Here is a 17,234-nt window from a genome sequence, read left to right as displayed (position 1 = left end):
TGTTCCAAGATCAAGCACAGAGAAGCCTTTCCTCTCCTTCCTCTTCTTTCCCTTTTTCAGCTCTGACCCCCTCTGCCCACAGGGCCTGCCAGGTTAGTGCTCTGGGCCATGTGCTAGGGTCTTCTGCAGTAATGACTTCAAATGCTTGACCTAACTTGACCAGACTGTAACCTTCCCTTCATTCTCCTCAGCGGAAGGTGTGTGCTAGACTTCATTTGAAACACTGCTCCCTTTCAGATGGAGACTTGGTCAAATGTGTCTGGCCTCTTCTTCCTCACACACAAGTGTATCTTTAATGTTTCCTTTCAGGTAAAATGAGAAAAAGATGTGAAGAAAACTCTTGCCAGTCATTTCTGTAGACCTCAGCACAAGTATTTTGTCCATTTTTCAATATATTTTCTTGACGATTTAGATATCAAGATAAGACTTAATTTAACATTTATAAATACTAAAAAAAAGGAATCAATTTGGAAACTTTATCAACAAGTTATCAAAACAAAGGTTTGTTTTCTGACAGTGAATGTACAATATTAATATGGTTTGCCATTACTTCCTCTCTAGGAAGAAAGGTAAAATGAGAAATACAGTATATAAGTAAGTCATTGGAAGTTCAGTAGATTTTTTTCAACACTTAAAGAGACAGGAGTCAGAAAAAGTGCAATCAAACCAACCAACTGTAGAAGCCATTTTGCAACAAATTTGAATATGGACCACATATTAGATGATACTAAGTAATTATTGTTAGGTGTAATAATGCCATTATAGTTGTGTTTTTGTTGTTTTTAAAAAAGATCTTATCGGTCAGAGACACAAACTGAAGTACTGTAAGTAAAATGATTCATGTGGGATATGCATTAAAACATTCCAGCTTAAAAAAATTACATTATGTGTATCATAGTGGTGGTGGAATAGATAGATAATACAATAGACCAGAGTATTCTAATACTGCTGTTAATATATATATATATATATATATAATAAACAAAATAGTGGAATTTCATGTCCATATGTAAGTGGCACCTGGTGTAATGCACCATACAGACAAAAAAAAAAGGTATTTAGGTTATGCAGTGCTAAGCGCACCTATGACTTGTGAGAGTGAATCTAGTGTCAAAATGTTAGGGTGTGTAAGGGTAATATATAGGTAGGAGAATGGAAAGAATACACTGGTATCACAGGATCTCCTATAACCCAGAGAAAGGTAGAAAGGGAGGTATTTGAGAGAGTTGGGGTATTTGTCTATATTAGAATTAATGTATTATGAAAACAGAAGACAACTTTTGAATGAGAAACTCTTTCTATGCCAGACTTGAGGCCACCACATATTCTCCTCGTCCTTTATTTCTGTGGTGTAAGCCTATCACCAGAAACTCGATAGAATTAAATCCTCGACATTCAAAACGCTCATAATCCAACACAGTTCCAATCCATAAAAATAAAACATTCTTTATGTTGAATGCATTATTATGCATTCAAGAACAATAATCTAGACATTTTTCACGTAGGACTTAAGTAGGAGTAAAAGTGAATTAAACCATTTGGATAAAAATGCAACTAAAGCTGCATTAGCTGCTTTGATGACTCATGAACATTTATATATATACTATTATGTGTGATACTCCATCCACATAAAAAAAGGCATTCTATTTCTTTATTTTTTTTATTTGACAAGCAGCATTATCATGTTTGTCATTTTAATGTAGATACAATTATTAGGTTATCTGTCATATTACAATATTTAAGTTTTTTATTTTATGTCCTTTAAGATACATTAAAAAAAAAAAAAAACACATCAACTGCAAACGTGAAGGGAGAAAAAGCATGGTACCCAACCAAATTTCCACATTTCAGCAATACTTCACTCATTCTTTTAATAAAGTTTTAAGAAATGTCATAATGACATGAGCTTGAAATATCTCTAGGCATTTTCTCTGACGCTCATGACGTGGCACTGGTGATGTTGTAAACAGCAGAAAAACAGGGGCTGCCAAATGACCAAATTATGGAGGCACAGGCCTGCTTTTTCCCACAGGAACACACCAAATGGTGATGGCAATGATCTTCTCACACCCACACTAGAGGAGAGCGACATCACGCTACGTAACTGTATTCATCTGCTGACGCTTGGCTGCGTTCGATGTACTGTTTGTCTATGAGAACTTCAATACACTTCTTAATCATGCTGATACTAGGATTAAACCTAGCTCTTGACTGGCTAATCACCTGTGTGAGAGAGACATGGATGTCAAACTACTGCTAATCAGTCAGCTATAAATAATTACTTTTAACCAATCAGCTGTGAAGTGCCTCAAATGTACTGAGGTTCCATCAAACAGACCTAATCCATATGGGAAAAACATACTTAAAGTAGTTACAAAATCGTATTAATTAAAATGACTAAAATCATTCTAAATGGATGGATGTGATACATCAAGCAAGTGAATGCCATGAACATTATTAAATTTTTTAAGCTCAGATGTCAGTGCACAAGGAGAGAGGAAACAATTAGATCAATGGTGATGACAAAAAAAATTTAATGCAAAATAAGGAAAAGGCCTAATGTTTCTGTTGTGAAGGAATTACAAAACAGAACACAGATACAGCAAAATCCAATAATATTCATAAATAACTAAATTAAACTATAAATTAATTCATCTATCTAAATACGCATCCACACTCCCCAGCTTCTATTTAAACTTCACTCACCTTCCAAGTCCTAGCTGAACTAACGCCTTCTCAAGAAAGCTTTCCCCAACATCCCCTAAGTCAGTACTTTTGTGTACATTCTCATACTACTGTAGCTCTTTTCCACTGCATGTTAATGTAATTTTATATTTTGCTTGCATACTATTTCAATAATGTATTTCTTCCCTATTAGAAGGTGAACTCTGAAAGGGCAGGAACCACATCTTGGGTTGCTCTGCATCACATCCCTAATGACTATCACAGCACTCTATCACATGTAGACACTCATATATTTATGGAATGACTATTTGAAATCATCGATTTCCTTCAATAACTGGACAGAAGGCTCAAAATATTGGTGAACTTTAGACCTCTAAATCTAAGCCAAAGCAAACCTGAATTTAATACTGAAATTATAAGTGAGTAACTGTTTTCATTAAGTAATGAGGCATTTCTATACGCTATCTGGGAATCCTATAATTTATGTATCATTTTGACAAAGAAACATTCCTAATCCATTCATTGATAATACCCGTTACCACAAAAAACCTTGAGGGCTTCTCCTCCTTTTACCTCTTGAATAAGGGCATTATGACGAAGTACTTTTCGTGCTTTCATGATACGAACTATAGCAGCCTGGAGATACATTTTCCGGTCCTCATCTACAGCACTTCTCGTCTGCTCCATTTCCTGTTTCACAGGGGGAGGAAAAAAATTAAATGAGACATTAAGTCACTGAACCTTTCATAACTGATTTTATCAGTGAGTTTACATAAATTTCCAATCAATACCGAGCATCAAATTACACAGTTATCATGTGCCCAGTATCACATAACCATTACCAAACGAATACCTACAGTCAATTATTTATAATTTCTTGGGTTAAAGTTGGAAGGTTATTAAAAAAATTAACACTATTGTAAAATGTATTTAATGTAAACAGGCAATAAAGTAGAACTTAAATGACACAGAGCAGTGATTTTCAAGACTTCTGCTTGAGATTCTCTCTCGCTCTCCCTCTGCCCCTCTTCCCCTCAAATAAATAAATATCTTTCAAAAAATAAAAGATAAACTATAATCCAAATATTACAAATTATTATTCATTACTCCAGAGAAAAATGGGATCGCAAACATTTTAGGGTTTAAATTTAATTAGCAATTAACTAACCATCAGTCTCCCCATGGGGGAGTAATTCCTGGAGAGGGCCTAACATTTTATATAACTTTGCATTCTGCCCCATGCCCAAGGATAGGGTGGCACATATAAGGTAATCAAGAAACTTAAGAGACATTACCAGGCTATCCCATAACAAAGCAATAAGCATTAGTGAGTTAAAAGAATCAACAGTAGATGTTCACCTTGCAAACCAGCTCATCTGGTAGTCTGAACCTCACTCCAGACCTATTAGATTACACTGTGAGTATCAACAAGATCCCAAGTGGTTCATTTGCACATGAAATTTTGAGAAATATTTCTAACAACTTTTCTTTGAATAAAATGTTATAAAGCTTTCCCTTATTTTACAAATGAAAAATGTGAGAGATTATATTACTATTCAAGGTAGGAATTTTTGTGAAGAATGCAAGCAATGCTCCACATTTTAATATAGTCTAAAAGTAAGTATGACTATACTGCAACACCTTTTTCCTTAGATACCCATTATATTACTATTTTTACAATCTAAAATACTGGCAGCAGTTTTGTTTGCAAGATTCATAAATTCAGAGAATAAACCAGAAAAAAATGTACCACATTATCAATTTCGATGTGCAAAGTTTTGCATTATCTCAGTTACCACTTGTCAAGTTCAATGCTTAAATATTTCCAAAAGAAATGACATTAAAAATCACTTACCTGTGGTGTGTCTTTCTGCATTGATGTAGTAATTTTAAATTTTGTTCTTTTACTGCTAAAGTTCATATTTAATGAAAATGAAGATTCTGCATCAATGTCTTCCTACAATTAAAAATAATTCATTTATACTTATAAAAAGTAAAATCATTGGAGTTGTGCAAATAATATGCCATGAAATTAAATGACCAAAGAAGGCTTAAATTCTCATCATTTTACATTATAAAGATTATTTAAGAGAAAAGTACCTGTCTTCTGTCAAAGAAAGAAAGAAGCAAAAAACAATTCTTTTCTAATTTTACACTTGAATTTTAATCTGTTTAGATTTAGAAATAAGCTATCTCGTGGCCCAACTATTATTAACCACTGGATAAACAGTCAAAAGCTCATTGGCTTAAACAGAATTTAACATTTTAATTCTTATGAACTACTAGGCTCAGAGTTTTTCTATCACCCCATTTTGAAAAAGTGAGCAACCAAATGTCTTTTAAAGTGTTGCAGTAACATGGAACGCCTGGGTGGCTCAGTTGTTAAGCGTCTGCCTTCGGCTCAGGTCTTGATCCCAGGGTCCTGGGATGGAGCCCTGCATCGGGCTCCCTGCTCAGCGGGAAGCCTGCTTCTCCCTCTCCCACTCCCCCTACTTGTGTTCCCTCTCTCGCTGTCTATGTCAAATAAATAAATAAAATCTTTAAAAAAATTGTTTAAAAAACAGTGTTGCAGTAACAAAATACAGATTATAAATAACTGGATGACAGAAGCAAGTAGTTTCCAGCGGCACACATGACCCTCGTGTGGTTCTGATGAAGTTTACCCTTGAACTCATGTTTTAATTCAGTCTACCTGAAGCAAGTGGCCTTTTCTCAAGTGTTAAGTTAAGCCAATTTTTATATTCATAACTTCTCTATCAGGCTTTAAAAAGCCACTCTGAGCATACAGTGAGTTTTCTCATCAGCAGGATCAAAAAGCACTTGGCAAATGAACTCATTCTCAATACTAAGCTAAGAAGTTCTGCTAAGGAATGTCAGATTCATAATTAAAATTTAACGTGCAAACAAGCAAACTATATTTTTGTACATTCCTGGGCAGCAAAAGTAATACATTTTAGAAAACTATACAACTTCTTAAGCCCTTAAAATTTAGCCTGCAAATTTAAACTTAAACTTTAGGTTTTAAAAAATTCATGCTTAACTTACAATTAATTAATTGACTTAATTAAAATCTTAATATTAAGAATTTAGTATTTTGTTAGGATGCTGAAGTCAGAAAAATCAATTATTTCTCAGTATTAAGAAAAGCTTCATTTGAATTTCAGAATATATGCCATTTAAAGCTATTCAATTACAAGCTAAAAAATATCATCAATTAGGGGTGTCTGGATGGCACAATTAAGCATCTGACTCTTGGTTTCAGCTTAGGTCATGATCTCAGAGTCATGAGATTGAGCCCCATGTTGGGCTTTGCACTCAGTCGGGAGTCTGCTTAGGATTCTCTTCTCCCTCTGCCCTCCCGCCTCTCAAACATCAATTAAATGAATTGATGACAGAAATAGTAGGTTATTAACTTCACCAAAATAAAAATTATACCTCATTTACAAGAATTTTTTCTTATAGGCACAATATGAATTAGATTTAACTCACATCTATTGCTTTTGAACCACTTAAATATCCAAGATATACTGTAATAATAACAAAAATTTGTTACTAGGAAAAAAAATCTAAAATGAAAAGAAGTATATTACTGGCTTGCTATTCTTGTGACAGATAGTACAACCATATGGTGGTTATTAGTTGAGTCCTGGAATGAAGGGCCAGGAGACTGAGAGCATTTAGGATGGTCACACAAGCCAAATATGCATACAAATAATATCAATAGGTGGTCATTTCCTATTACAGAACCATGTAATTAAATAAATATCAATTAAACACATGAAAAAAAATACGCTACAGTTCTTAACCTCAAATAACCAGAATCCACCTGATAGCAATTCTTTCACAATTTTCAGTACACTGTCACAGTATGGGACAAATGAAATCAAACTATGAAGGGCACATAGGCACCAACTTCTCTGTGATTCCAGAAGCTCATAGTTGTAAGGAGCCTGCAGCATTGTTAGCTGACTCAAGTGCCTTCCAAAATACAAAGGACATTACCAATTACTATCTTACTTTAAAAAACTCCAAACATCTCATGAAAAAGATATATTTATAATGCTTAAATTCCTTGAAATACTACCCCATACCTTTTCTGAATCATGGTTAATCATTTTCACATCAAGTAATGATTTGATTGTTTTTGTCAGTTCCTTTTCATTCATCTGAGTGCTGTCCTGAAGCTCTTTATAGCTGACGGTTTCACTGTTGTTAAAGGCAAGAAGAACTGCCATTTGGTATGTGGTAACCATGGCTACATATGGTTTGCCCAAATAGTTCATTTTAACTTCACCTACAATTAAAACAAAATTGTTGATAATAAACTGATCATTCAAAGAAACATTTCAAAATTACTTGAGTAATAATTGTTTATTTCAGCTACTTTCTCCTGGGAGAATGAACCAAGGATTTATTAAATTGCTATGAAGCCATTCTTGCTAGCAGTGTAATCAGTTTGTTTGTTTGGGGGGCTGGAGGGAGAGCTATTAGTTTTGAGTATGCAGTATAAATCACAATTAAATGATCATACCTCTACCAGTAAGTAACAATGTCTTTAAATGTTACTAGAAAAGCTATGACTTGGGCAAGAAAAAGCAGTTATGAGGAGGTGAGGGTAGGAGGAGAAATGGACAGATAGACAGACAAAGGGAGAGAATGACAGCTTGTGACAAATAACCGCCTCATGTGCTGTCTCCATCTGGCAACGTTCAAGCACTCAGGGAGGTCTACAAGTATACAGGAGATGCTTCTCCAATGGCTCTGTCTAACCCACAGTTTCTGCTAAAATTTAACAATGCTATTTTGTCTCATATACAAACATTATTCTTCCAAGTAACTTCCTAGGGGCAAACAAATGGAAGGAGAGACAAAAAAGACAGATTCATTATTTTGCTGAAATAATTGATAGAATAAAAAAGTTATAGATTCTATACTACCCTGAAAGCTATAAATGATACAGCAGGTTTAGGCACACTATGGTTCTGCAACATCCCAAGGAGAGAGCACACTGAAAAGTTTGTAACAAACAGTATGACAAACATGTATGCACTATATAACATGTAAAATAAAAAGCTAATGCAAGTCAACAAACTGTTTCCTAAAGCATAAAGCCGTGGTTTAGTGACGGTATTTCTTTATCTGTGTCTCTCATACACACACACCCTGAATTATTTGATTGTTAACAGATTATAAAATAAACCACTACAAGATCTGGTTTTAGAGCTCTACATTTTAACTCAAGGAAGCTGTATTTCACATGAACTTACCCTAGAGGCTACATTCTTTCTCCCTATTAGTGGTAATTAGTAACTCTGATGAAGATTTTGTGCTTTGATTTATACATATATAATTAAAAAATTTTAAAGGATATGAAGTCAATTCTCCAACTAACTTATTATCAGAGAGATGCCTATTCTAATTTTCATTCTGCCTCAATCCATTTCAGAAACAAGTTACTCAGATAATTATTTGGAAACACCTTAAGAAAAAATTTGTCTCTGAATCTTCATGAAAGGAGGTTTAATATATTAATTAGAATAATCAATTCGCACAAAGAGTTTAAGTAAAAAGTTAACATCAGGAGTATCCTGCCAACAGTACAAAGAATACTTTAAGGACTCTCATCTCAACATTTAAGTTTGGGAAATGTGGTGAAAAGCAAAATATCACATAAATTGTATCATTTGTGCAAGGACTATTTAATCATATGTCAGAAACAAGTATGAAACAATGCGTCAAGCAAGTAGATGATGAAGTAGGACCATCAGGCCACACATCCAGTGATGTATATATCAGATCCAGTGCTATAATATACTGTCATGGGTTGGGACCCAGAATGAGCTTCTTGCCACACCAAATAGTCTTTCATCACCACCAGAACCCAAGAAGCATTAGGAGACAATGCCAGTAAAGGGTCAAAGTGTCATTTAGTTATTAAGTTCATTCTGCAACACCAGGAAAACTAGTTAGTACCATATTAAGGCCCTTTCCCCGCCCCTTCTATTTTTTAATTGTTGGCATTAGGGGTATCTGGGCCTCTTGCCCCCCTTTCAGCACCATTCTATTAGCTCACAGTTGAACAGACTGGGATAAGGGTAGAGGGCACATGTGGGGCAGGGAAGGACATCTCTAATTTGATGATTCACTTAATTACTGCCATGCAAACAGAAAAGGAAAATGACAAAACAGGTCATTTAACCTGCAGAATAGGTTAGCAAACTCGATGAAACTCCAAACTAGAATAAAGCATTCTGATACACACTTACTTCAAAAAATACACCAAACATAACTGAAGAGATATTTACAACTACAGGAAGTAATGAGTAGGCAGAACTCACAATAGTTTCACCCAAATTACTCTCCTATTACCGACAGCTCCTTAGTCTCTAAGGGAAAGCCTTTCTTTACAGAAGAATGTCAGTTACTAAATGCCAAATGAATGATATAGTATCACCAATTTGCAGCCAGTAATGGAATAACTGATTCAGGCCATGATCATCAGTGGGTGCCAAAGCCATTAGGTAAGGTTGTTCCTGAAAAAGGGTATTCATATGGGACCTCGGTATCACCCCTTGGATCAACTGTTCATTGAAAAGGGGAAAAGAGTATTTTTACAATGAAGAGATCTGGTGGTCACCACCTTACCAACTTTAGTTCTCTAATAGTGGACAATCTGACATTACATGCCTTCAGATGTAATGCATTACGAAGTATACAGGACTGCCATTTAAAAAGTATTCTTGCTGGGCGCCTGGGTGGCTCAGATGGTTAAGCGACTGCCTTCGACTTGGGTCATCCTGGAGTCCCGGGATCAAGTCCCACATCAGGCTCCCTGCTCGGCAGGGAGTCTGCTTCTCCCTCTGACCCTCTTCCCTCTTGTGCTCTCTATCTCTCATTCTCTCTCTCTCAAATAAATAAAATCTTTAAAAAAAAAAATTAAAAAAAAAATAAATAAAAAGTATTCTTGCTGACAATATGTAATTTGAATAGAATCAAACTTTTGGACCTAATTTAGAAATACTAATTTAGAGAAGTACAGGCAATAGAAAACAAATAAAATACATCACAAGTAAATAATGTGACAAATCCAAACACTGTCTGGTCTTTTTAAAAAAGTATGTCAAGAGGGCTAAAAGGGGTTAGGAAAGAAGTGGTAGGGAAAAGAAGCGGGAAAACAATATAACCAGGCGCAATTAGTGACCTCTGATTACATTAAAAACAGGCAATAAAGTCTCTCTGGGGACAGTCAGGGAAATCTACATATGGACTGGACATTAGATAATGTAAAAAGCCCTCACAATTTTAGCTGTTAAAGTACTTGAAATCAATAATGAAAAGAATTCAGTCAAGGATAGAATAGAACCTTTTAAGGTATGCGCAACAATATGGTGTGACTTTCATTTTGGCAAATAACACTTATAGGACACAGTTCACTAATTGCTAGTGCAATCTAATTATATGTATTATTTATATATTATCTACATATTTATGTATTAACCAAGGAAGTGTTACCTTCCTTGAATTCATTTCTCAACTTCTCTCTCAGCAGCTGACAGGATTCCTACAAAATCTTGATGTGCCATAAATAAAACTTATTTATATCCAGACAGTGTAAATTTCTGGGTTCCGTATTTATTTCTTCATCCAGTTTTTCTCTCAGAATAATTCTATCCAATATCCTAGTCATAAATCCAATGGAATTTTCATCGTTCTCTCATTCAGTAGCTCTGTCACATCTCCTAGCATAGTTGCTTACTTCTTAAAATTCTCACCTCTGTTGGTAATATGCTCTCAACATCCTTCTTTGCCTATCTTGGCTAAGTCCTATTCACACTTGAAAATCAAGTTTAGATGTTATTTACTCAGAAGCTTTCCTTTACCAGTGGCTGTCTGCTACCACCAATCCAAGGGAAACTAATACCCTGGGCTTGTCTCTCTATTACAACAGTCAAAACATTTATCATAATTATCTACTTGTCTGTCCTCCCATTAGATGTGAGTTTTTTGAGGGCTGGGCCTCTGTATTTTATCTGTACTTAACATACAGCAGTACTAGGAACAAAGAAGATGATTCTCTGAATTGATAAATGAATTTTACAAAGATAAAGATGAAAAAATGGGCTCAGAGAAGTTAAGTAATTTGCTCAAGGTTACAGACGTAATAGGCTAATAACCCTACATGTTCTGATTCTAACTTCCTCCAAATACCACTTGATACCCCATCTCCAACCATTTGTAAAGACTCTTGGATTACAATACAAAAAATACCTGGAAATGTGGAAATGGACTAGGAAAGAGTAATTCTGATTACATGTGTAAATATGAACGACAGGGGTTCTCGAGAAACAGAACTCTGAGTGATCAGTCCAGAACCAGAGCCAATGTTTTAAAGGAGCCCTGGAGCCTCATGACAAATGTGGGGACACCAGAACAAGCATCTTAAAGGTGGATGGTGTTTGAGAACTTTTTGTTAATGAGAAACAAAACCAAAATAAAACCTTAGCCAATGGCTTCACTGATAGATCTCAGGTATTTTCAGTGCTTTCAGTGATTCAAAACAAGAAATGAATTTACAAGGCTAACATCTCTTTTCCAAAGGAATAAGCTCTTTGGCTTTAATTAAGACACATGTACACAACACTAAAGACAGACCAAAAAAAAGAACAAATGAGCTCCAAAAATCTGGTTATTATGGACCAGCTTGGGAATTTAGTACAGTTCAAAAACAGGAAAAGAATGTTGATCTCCTTCCTATTTAAGGTGTTACTGATAACACTTTTCAGGTCAAATTCCAATGGCAAAAACTATGTATATAGTTTTTTCTTTATTTCTATATACAATTAGTTGCTGAACACCAAAAAAGTGAGCCCCTCATTAAAATACTTTAGGAGACAGGCTGATTATTGCTGAGGTAATTAGAAAAACAAAGAGAGTAAACTCCACAAGACATTCAGGGTAAGTAAAACTAAATTAAATTCAAGTACATTAAGATATATTAGAAATTCTTTTAGTTATCTAGAACACTGGTTGAGTGGGGCACTTGGGTGGTGCAGTCAGTTAAGTGTCCAACTCTTGGTTTTGGATCAGATCATGACCTCAGGGTTGTGAGATCGAGCCCTGTGTCGGGCTCCCTGCTCGCGGGGAGTCTGCTTGAGATTCTCTCTCCCTCTGCCCCTCCCACTTGTGCACTCTCTCTTGCTCTAATAAATAAATCTTTAAAAATAAATAAATAAATAAAAATAAAACACTGGTTGAGCAATTTTTTCCCCTTAAAACCAATTATATTTACTAAATGAAAATAGAAAAAATTCATAACATGTAAAACTAAAGGCCAAGTACAAACTGACCACTTATTAAGAATATCATATCTCTTTATTTCACAAACTGCTGAAAAAAATGTAAATGCCCAATTTAATAAAGATAAACTTGTATAAGTATATATTACATGTACCAATTATATACTAATATGTACTAACATAATGAGACATTATATTACAAATATAAAGTGGTCAAATAAATGGCACTTAAAAGAAATTACTTAGATGAAGTTTCTCTTAATGAAATTTCTCTTATGTGAGTGAAAGAATTTCCTAACAAAGGTTATGGCACCTGACTGATCAAATATTCTCATGCCATTCCTAGGAGATATATACCCTTTCCTTATACAAAAGGAAAGTTGATTCAATGTACTTTCAAAGCATAGCTTTAATGAAAGTAGAGAGAATTTGAGTGTTTGCTTTGGCTAACATCTTCAGGCAACTCAGAGCAACTGCACAGTCTACAATCATTCAGGTATTAATCCTACTATCAAATAAGTGGACCCCACTGTTCCAAAAAGAAGCAAAGGACTGGATTCTGACTAAACTTTTCTAAAACTGAAACTACTGGAAATTAATTGCAACATTTTGGAAAAAGCATTTATTACTGCAGTTCACTACAGTACCACAAATAAAAATCAAATGGTTAAATATCCTTATGATGCTATAATGGTTAAAGAAATTTCTGAGGATTTCTGACATATTTAGAGAAAACAGTTTTTTAGGTGTATCTGACCTGTCAAGTCTTGGTTTCTAGATAAAATTTCTAATGTCTAGATAAACTGGTGTGTTACAGAAATGTAATAAACTATTATAAAATTCAGAAACTTTCTTAATAAGCAGTAATAATATAAGCAGAATAAATTTATAAAGCACTATTAAAAAAGTGCTGCACTTGGGGCACCTGGGTGGCTCAGTTGGTTAAGCGTCTGCCTTCAGCTTGGGTCATGATCCCAGGGTCCTGGGATTGAGCCCTGCGTCAGGCTTCCTGCTCTGTGGGGAGTCTGCTTCTCCCTCTCCTTCTGCCCCTCCCGCTGCGTGTGCTCTCTCTCAAATAAACAAATAAAAATCTTAAAAAAAAAGTGCTGCACTTAAACTTCATTAATAGTTGCTTTAATGATAACCAGCAGGGTAGACAGAGGAAAAGAGGTTAAAAGCCATCATTAGGGAAAAAAACTATCATTAGGCTATAAGAAATCTTTTCCTAAATTAAGATACTTTTATCAGGTAAATTTCACCACACTAGATATAATTAAATGCATGTTACCTGTACAGAGATAATGTAACCATGTCAGTTTCCTTCCACTGAAATGCTGGCTGTAAAATAATTCAAACTGTAAAAAAGAAAAAAAAGTATTTTCAGCTACTATAACATAACTTACTTAGCTATTACTACACAAAAGAAATTGATGTCAGAGAAGACATTATAACCCATCTGGTACACTTACTCATTTTATAGATGAGAAAGCATATCCATGCAAGTCCCTGACCAAGATCATACAAATATTAGTGCAGCTCTTTTCACTTACAACTTTGTCCAGGGTTCTCTCCACTAAACCACAGCCCTCCACATTTGACTTTTTGTATAAATTCAGAAATGAGATAGTCAATGATTATCAGTTTTGAATGATAGCAATTTGGACTTTATAAATACTAATTACTGACCAAAAACACCATCATATAAATTTCAATATGAAAATGCAAATCATACCTTCATTTCTATTTTCCTATTTGCCAACATATGCCTTTGCTGAAGTGACAGGTTAATATTTCTGTGGTTACCTATAAGGTGGTATCTACAATTTAACTTCCACATCCAGCCAAACACTAATACAAACAAAACTTCAAAGTACTCATCTTTATATCTTTTGTTGATATTACTGTAAACAATTTAACATTCTATTAACGTTGCTTTGAAATTTAAAAAACTCTTTCCCTGAATTGAATGTGTAATTGAAGGACATCAATCCAAAAAATATCTTTTAAAGAGTCAGAACATAAATATATAGTGAGAAAATGATACTGAAATGTAAAAAAAACAAAACAAAACCCGAAACACTCAATTTCATTATTAAACTGAAAAATAAGCAAACACATCAAATCACAATTCAGAATTGTGGACATACTTTCAGCATAATGTGCCACATGTAATATTTACACCTAAAGCTTTTAATTGTATCAAACTTAACCTTCTGTACTCCCAAAACAAAGTTTCAATAAAGCAATCAGCAATGTTTGACCTGCCAGCCAAGAGAATTAGTGAATTTTTTCAGCAGTCTATTCCAAGTTTGCTTAGTCCTGGTAAGCTAACTTGCTGAGCATGCCTTCCCTCCAATGGTGCAAATCCACCAAGTCCCTGGCATGATAGACAGGAAATAACTAACAATTGAAATACTTAGGATTTTCTGCCTGGATCTAATCTAGACAAATGAAAGTAAAAATAATGTCATGAAAGGATCCCAGAAGTAGGCTTTGACTAATTAATAACCTTCAAAGGTGTCAATAAAATTCAATTACTATTATATAACTCCTAATTTAATTATGAAACATTTATAATGACTTTGTGGACAAAAGCAAAATAAAACATTCTGAAATTGAGAAAACCAAACTTTAAAATGTTCTAAATTATTTAAGTGCAAGGATGTATATTTCAGGGATCGAGCCCTGCATCGGGATGTATATTCCAAGCTCTGAAGGCAATGTTTTGCCTCTTTCTACTCCTAACAACTAGTACTATCAATAAAGTTTTATTGATAATAACAGATATGCCAACAGAAAACACTCCTTTACCCTTAAATTTAAAATCTGCTTAAAGATTTTCATAAATAACTAGTCAAGAACAAAAAGATTGAGTACCAAATGGAAACATTATAAATTCATCTGGTATTCAAAGACAAAAGTTATAAAACCTTGCTTCATTATATCATTAAACAATTATGCTACCAAAGTTTATTAGTAAAAAATATATCTTGCCTAAACTTCTCATTTTAAAATAAATAATAGTCAGGCTAGGACACCATTCTTTAAATACCATTTGAGAGTATTAATTAGAACTCAAAGGGCCTTAAAAATAAACAATTCATATTTACTTCTAATAAAGAGCTGCACTAATACACACTACTTTATATTTCTTCGGTATTATTCAGATTTGTAGACCAGGTACAAAAGAAATACAACAATGAAGATTATTGGTCTAATATGCAAAATAAATTACTTTTAATTAAAGCTTCATTTCCATAGTTTTAAGATTCATATGTGTAAAATGAAAGTCATTTTTGATAAACTGCTATATTTAAGATTAAGATATAAAACATATAAATCATCACTAAGGCAAGATGAATTAATTTATATGTGAAAATGTACAGTGTTAAGTACACAGATGAATTTTGAGTCCTATGTAACTGAACACTTGGATTTACTAGGAAAAAAATAGAAGGACAAACTCCCTCTACTGGTATTTAGAGAAAATCCAAATGGAGAGGACAATATTCTTAGAATCATAATTTTATAGTCAGAAAAGAACCCACTTCCTGTTTGCAAATGAAGAAACTGAAACCTGATGAAGGTTATACATTAATAAAAGTTGAAGGGGTTAAAAAACTGTTAATGGAAAATGATTAACTCAAGGGGAGAGAGAACCACAACATAAAATTAGAAGGAAACTATTTCTGGCAGCACCTATTCTCTGCCTTAATTGCAATTCAAAAACTCAGGTTCTTTTAAGAAGTAAGTTTTAGTACTGTTAAAGATGAGTACATCAAAATGTCTTACCTGGCTACCCCATCTCCTACCCCTAGCTTGCATCTATCCTTTTTACAAAATCCATAATAACCTGCCCACCCAAATGAATGCTTTTCTTCATACAGGTTTTAAGATGGTTGTGCTATCATGCCTTTCTAAAGAAGACTCAAGAAGTTCTTAAGTTAGACTCCTAGTCTACCTTATGCTTGGTATCTTGAAATCTACCTGGTTGTTTATACTCTGCTATTATCACTACTACTATAACTATTACTTCTTCTATATCAGCTACCATTTATTGAGTACTTACTATACACCAGGCTAAGCGCTTTACATTATTTCATTTTATCTTCATATCAACACTCTGAGTAGTCCTAACATCAGAAATATCAGAAAGTTATTTGCCCAAAGTCACAGAGCATAGTAAATGGCAGGACATATGAAACCAGAAATTATGATTCCAGAGCCTACACTGTGTTATTGTCTTTATAATCCTTATTTTGAAAGAAACAAAAAACACACTTACTTTAAAAAATGACTCAAATTACCCATTGCAAACATCTGTAGGGAATAGTGTAATGAAATACCATTTTCAACCTCAAGTTACTGCCCAAATGCAATAATGAAGATTTCTTTAGAAAAAAATGCTACCCAAACTTCCATCCAGTCAAGAGATAAGAAACCTCTTTTGATGAGTTAGGAAATTAAAAAAGGTTAGTTTCAAGAGAAATGAAAACATGTCCACTCAAAAACTTGTACATGAATGTTCACAGTAGCATTTTCATATACCAAAAAGGTGGAAACAACCCAAATGTCCATCAACTGATGAATGGACAAATAAAATTTGGTATATCCATACAATAGAATATTATTTGGCAATAAAAAGGAATTAACTATTGATACATGCTACAACATGGGATAAGCCCTGACATTATGCTGAGTGAATGAAGTCACAAATGGTAAGACTTTGAGATGTCCAGAAGAGGCAAATCTACAGAGAAAGAAAGTAGATCGCCTAGGGCTGGGAGGAGTGGGGAAGGGAGTTGGGGGAAAATGGGGAATGACTATTAATAGGTAGGGGGTTTTAGAGAGATAGTTCTGGGGCAATAAGAATGTTCTGAAATTGTGTGGTGGTTGCACAACTGTGAATATACTAAAAATCACTGAAATTATATACTTTGAATGAATGAATTATATAGTGCTATGGTTTGAACATTTGTGTCCCTCTCAAATTCATATACTAAATCCTAATGCCCAGTATGATAGTATTAGGAGGTGAGGCCTTTGGGAGGTGCTCAAATCATGAGGATGGAGCCCTCATGAATGGGATTAGTGCTTACTATAAAAGAGACCCCACAGCCCATTCTACCATGTGAGGACACAAGAAGTCTGTGACCTTGAGAGGGCCCTCACGTGACCACGCTGGCACCCTGATCTCAGGTGTCCAGCCTCCAGAACTGTGAGCAATATACTTCTGTTGTTTATAAGCTACCC

The 17,234-nt window shown here is 34.4% G+C and overlaps 1 protein-coding gene across 4 annotated transcripts in view; it reads right to left on the bottom strand.

Annotated features, from left to right (window-relative positions):
• Nucleotides 1-1,644: 1,644 nt before the first annotated feature.
• CUL2 (cullin 2) overlaps nt 1,645-17,234 on the bottom strand; it is a 102,439-nt gene continuing 86,849 nt past the window's right edge. For all 4 annotated transcript variants that reach the window (XM_027594885.2, XM_027594887.1, XM_027594884.1 and 1 more), the window contains 5 exons: nt 13,270-13,336; nt 6,777-6,979; nt 4,541-4,642; nt 3,259-3,375; nt 1,645-2,223 (listed from right to left, as the gene is read on the bottom strand). In XM_027594885.2, coding sequence (XP_027450686.1) covers nt 2,092-2,223; nt 3,259-3,375; nt 4,541-4,642; nt 6,777-6,979; nt 13,270-13,336 — 621 coding nt within the window. In that variant the 3' untranslated portion in view covers nt 1,645-2,091. The remainder of the gene's footprint in view (nt 2,224-3,258; nt 3,376-4,540; nt 4,643-6,776; nt 6,980-13,269; nt 13,337-17,234) is intronic.

This window comes from Zalophus californianus, chromosome 9, assembly GCF_009762305.2.
Source record: "Zalophus californianus isolate mZalCal1 chromosome 9, mZalCal1.pri.v2, whole genome shotgun sequence".
Taxonomy (NCBI): Eukaryota; Metazoa; Chordata; class Mammalia; order Carnivora; family Otariidae; genus Zalophus; species Zalophus californianus.
This window is presented reverse-complemented; position numbering and strand designations above follow the sequence as displayed.